Source organism: Apis dorsata, unplaced genomic scaffold (genome assembly GCF_000469605.1).
Source record: "Apis dorsata unplaced genomic scaffold, Apis dorsata 1.3 scaffold_298, whole genome shotgun sequence".
NCBI classification, from domain to species: domain Eukaryota; kingdom Metazoa; phylum Arthropoda; class Insecta; order Hymenoptera; family Apidae; genus Apis; species Apis dorsata.
The window spans coordinates 34852-38236 of record NW_006263572.1 but is presented as its reverse complement, the minus strand read 5'-3'; the positions used below and the strand labels follow the sequence as shown (position 1 = coordinate 38236).

The 3385-nt window shown below is 17.2% G+C and overlaps 1 protein-coding gene across 2 annotated transcripts in view; it reads right to left on the bottom strand.

Moving 5' to 3' along the window:
- Nucleotides 1-1416: 1416 nt before the first annotated feature.
- Nucleotides 1417-3385, bottom strand: part of LOC102681031 (facilitated trehalose transporter Tret1-like) — a 21566-nt gene continuing 19597 nt past the window's right edge. For both annotated transcript variants that reach the window (XM_006617311.2, XM_006617310.2), the window contains exons 9-10: nucleotides 2810-2944; nucleotides 1417-1531 (exon numbers count right to left, since the gene is read on the bottom strand). In XM_006617311.2, coding sequence (XP_006617374.1) covers nucleotides 1463-1531; nucleotides 2810-2944 — 204 coding nt within the window. In that variant the 3' untranslated portion in view covers nucleotides 1417-1462. The remainder of the gene's footprint in view (nucleotides 1532-2809; nucleotides 2945-3385) is intronic.

The following is a 3385-nucleotide window of genomic DNA, read 5'->3' as shown; positions in this document are numbered from 1 at the left end:
TATTAATATATTCTATTTTAAATCTTTGATCTATATATATATTATTTTTGTTAATCTTTAATTTTTTTTAATTTATAGTTTTAACATTTGTTTTTATAAATCATATAAATTTATTTTTAATTAATTATATAATTTGATAATAAATTTCTAGAATTTCTAGAATATTGTAAATTAGCACGTATAAAAAAATTAAAATATTATATTAAATTATATTAAATATTAATTTTATACGTATATATTACTGTTTTATATGAATTATTTAGATATTTATATATAATAAAAGTTATTGACATGTTACAGATTATGGTATGTATAGAATATATATGGTATGTATATAGTTTATAAAATTATAAACTATATACATAAATTCAATAATTTTCAAATGACAAGTGTATTTAAAAAAAAACAATTTAATAAATCATATAATTATGCAATTTATTATTATTCAATAGCATATAACACGCTTTATCGTGAATGTAATTTTAGAAGATATATAAAACAATATGTATTGCACAAGATATATAATATATTAATATAATATATAAATATTCTTATTAATTATTTATTATATTATATTAATAAATATAATGAATATAAATTTATTAAGTATATTTATTAACATTTATTAAGAACAAAAATCTTATGAAACGATCACGATAATATGAATTTTTCAATAACTTATTTTTTAATAATTTCAATTTTATTTTTTTAATAACTTCAATTTTTCAATAGTGATAACTTCAATTTTTTTTAGTAACAGATACTGTTTTTCTATATTTTAAAAACACAATAGCAATAGTCAATTTCATTACTACAATTTCATTACATGCGTCAATTGCGATCGGTCATTGGAAAAACATTGCAAAGATTGCAAAAATTTTTTTTTACATAATTTTAATTTATTTTTACATAATATAAAGCGATCTTGCAAAGACTTATTACTTTTTTTATTACTTTTTAGAAAAATAACTATTAGTTCTTTTTTTCTTTAATTACATTTTTGCCAAAAATAATTAATTGGAAGAAGAACTAGAATCCGCGAGAATTTTTAGAAAATTTTCAAAATTTAATTACATCTCAATTAGAATCCAATTAGAATGCAATTAGAACTTAACTAATCGTTGCAAATTTCAATTAGTGGTTATAAAAATTAATTAGCTATACTAGAAAATAGCTAAAAATTAATCATCATTAAATTCACTGAATATTCACAATTATAGTTATACACTTCCACATATTGTGAGTGGATGCTTCAAGGAATAGCATTTAGTTCAAATACTTTGTGAATTACCTCAATAATTTCAGCCAATAATTAAAATTGATTTAAATTTTTATATAATAAAATTCAAACATATTTACATTATATTACTTAAATTATACCATATAAATAAACATTATAAAATTACATCAACATTTTATCACAATTATATATATATAATATGTATTTAAACATTTTAAAATATTAAGATTTATTTACGATGTCATATTTTCTATTTTTCCTTGAACGGGTGATCCAAAATAAGTTATCTTGCTGCAATCAGAAATAAATGTTAATTTTAATCACACAGTTATAAAAACAAATATATATCATAAAATAAAAATGATTGCAAAGTTTCTTTTTAATTATTATTTATAAAAAGAAAAGGAAATTAATTTGTAAATACAAAAAAAAACAAAAAAAATTTTTAATTTTTGAATTATAATAATGTTTGTATTATTATTATATAATATAATAATTATAATGTTGTTCGACTTATGATTTTAAATTATTTCTATTTTAAAATATTTTTTTTTCTTATAAAATATAATTCTTGATTTTAACCTTACAAATAAAAGAAAAAATTTTATATTTTATATATTTGTAAATTCGCATATCTTTGAAAGATTAATTCTATCAAAGTATATTAGTATATTAATATACAAAAATATTAGTTTATATATAAAAAATAGAATTTATTTATTAAGTTACAAATTTATAAGCAATTTAAATTATGTTAAATCAAGCGAAATAGAAATAGAATAATTCATATTACAAAGATAAAAATATCTTACTTTATTTTTGCTTTGCTTTATTTAACATAAATTTAATTATTTGTAATTAAGTCTCAATTGATATTTTTATATATTAATTTTCATGTTTTTTTTATTTTTAAAATCGATTTTTCAAAACTGTTTCATATATTAATATTTTATATATAATAGCATATAGTCTTGTCGATAATTGTCATAGTATCGAGATTGAAACGCGTCAATTACCTAGAGAAATAAATATATTGAAAATTATTGACAACTTTCATTCGATTTCATTCGTTTCACTAAGTCATGACGAAGTAGAAAAATATAAAAGAAAAATGCTTGTATTTTGTTTTCAATGTATATCTTAAACTACATTTGTATCGACATTTATCAATCGGTAAAAAATTTTTTGTAATAATAATTATAAATTGCAATTTTACCGATTGATGTCAGTAAATATAAACAAAATCAGTATTGACAATACATGATCGATAACAATCAGATTTGATTTTCCATTATAATCGAATACGATTAATACTGATATCAATGAAACGCAAAATATTGGCAAAAATCGACCAATTAAATTATTCAACAGAACTTAATTGATTGGCAAATATCAAAATTTTAAGTTTTTATATGTGTTCCAAAAACCAGAGTTCTAATTCTAGAAATTGATGAAAATAACTCCATAATAATTAACTCATTTTTAATTTTATCTTATATTTTTTTTTAATTTTATTTTATAATTAATATTTTATTTTAAATTAATAATATATAAATACATGATACATACTTGAAAATAATCTTCAATTTCTTGAAGTGTACGATTTTTCGTTTCTGGCAAAACAATATAAATAAATAATCCTTCTACAAGAGAAGAAATTCCAAAAATTATAAAAACTCCAATAACACCCACTGCCTCATTCACCTATTTTAACAATAAAAAAATCAGATTAATAATGTTTTATTATTACATATTATAACATATTATATAATATCATACAATATGTTATTATATATGATAATATTGTGTAATATATATATATATATATACAATGTTATATAATATATTAAATTATTTGGAATGTTCGAAATATTTTTTATAGTTGATATATTTCAATCCAATATTTTGTACATTCTATATTGAATGACATTTTTAAAAAGAATTTTTTAAATATTATTTAAATCATGATTTGTAAAAAGACATTTAATTTTTAAAATTTTCTCAATTATATTATCACGTCTTATCTTAATAAAAAAATTTATACTTCTTGTATTTTTTTATAAATATTAAATTAAAGAATGATATGAAAAATAACAAATAAATTTAATCTACTAGATATTATATATAAATAAGATTATATATATA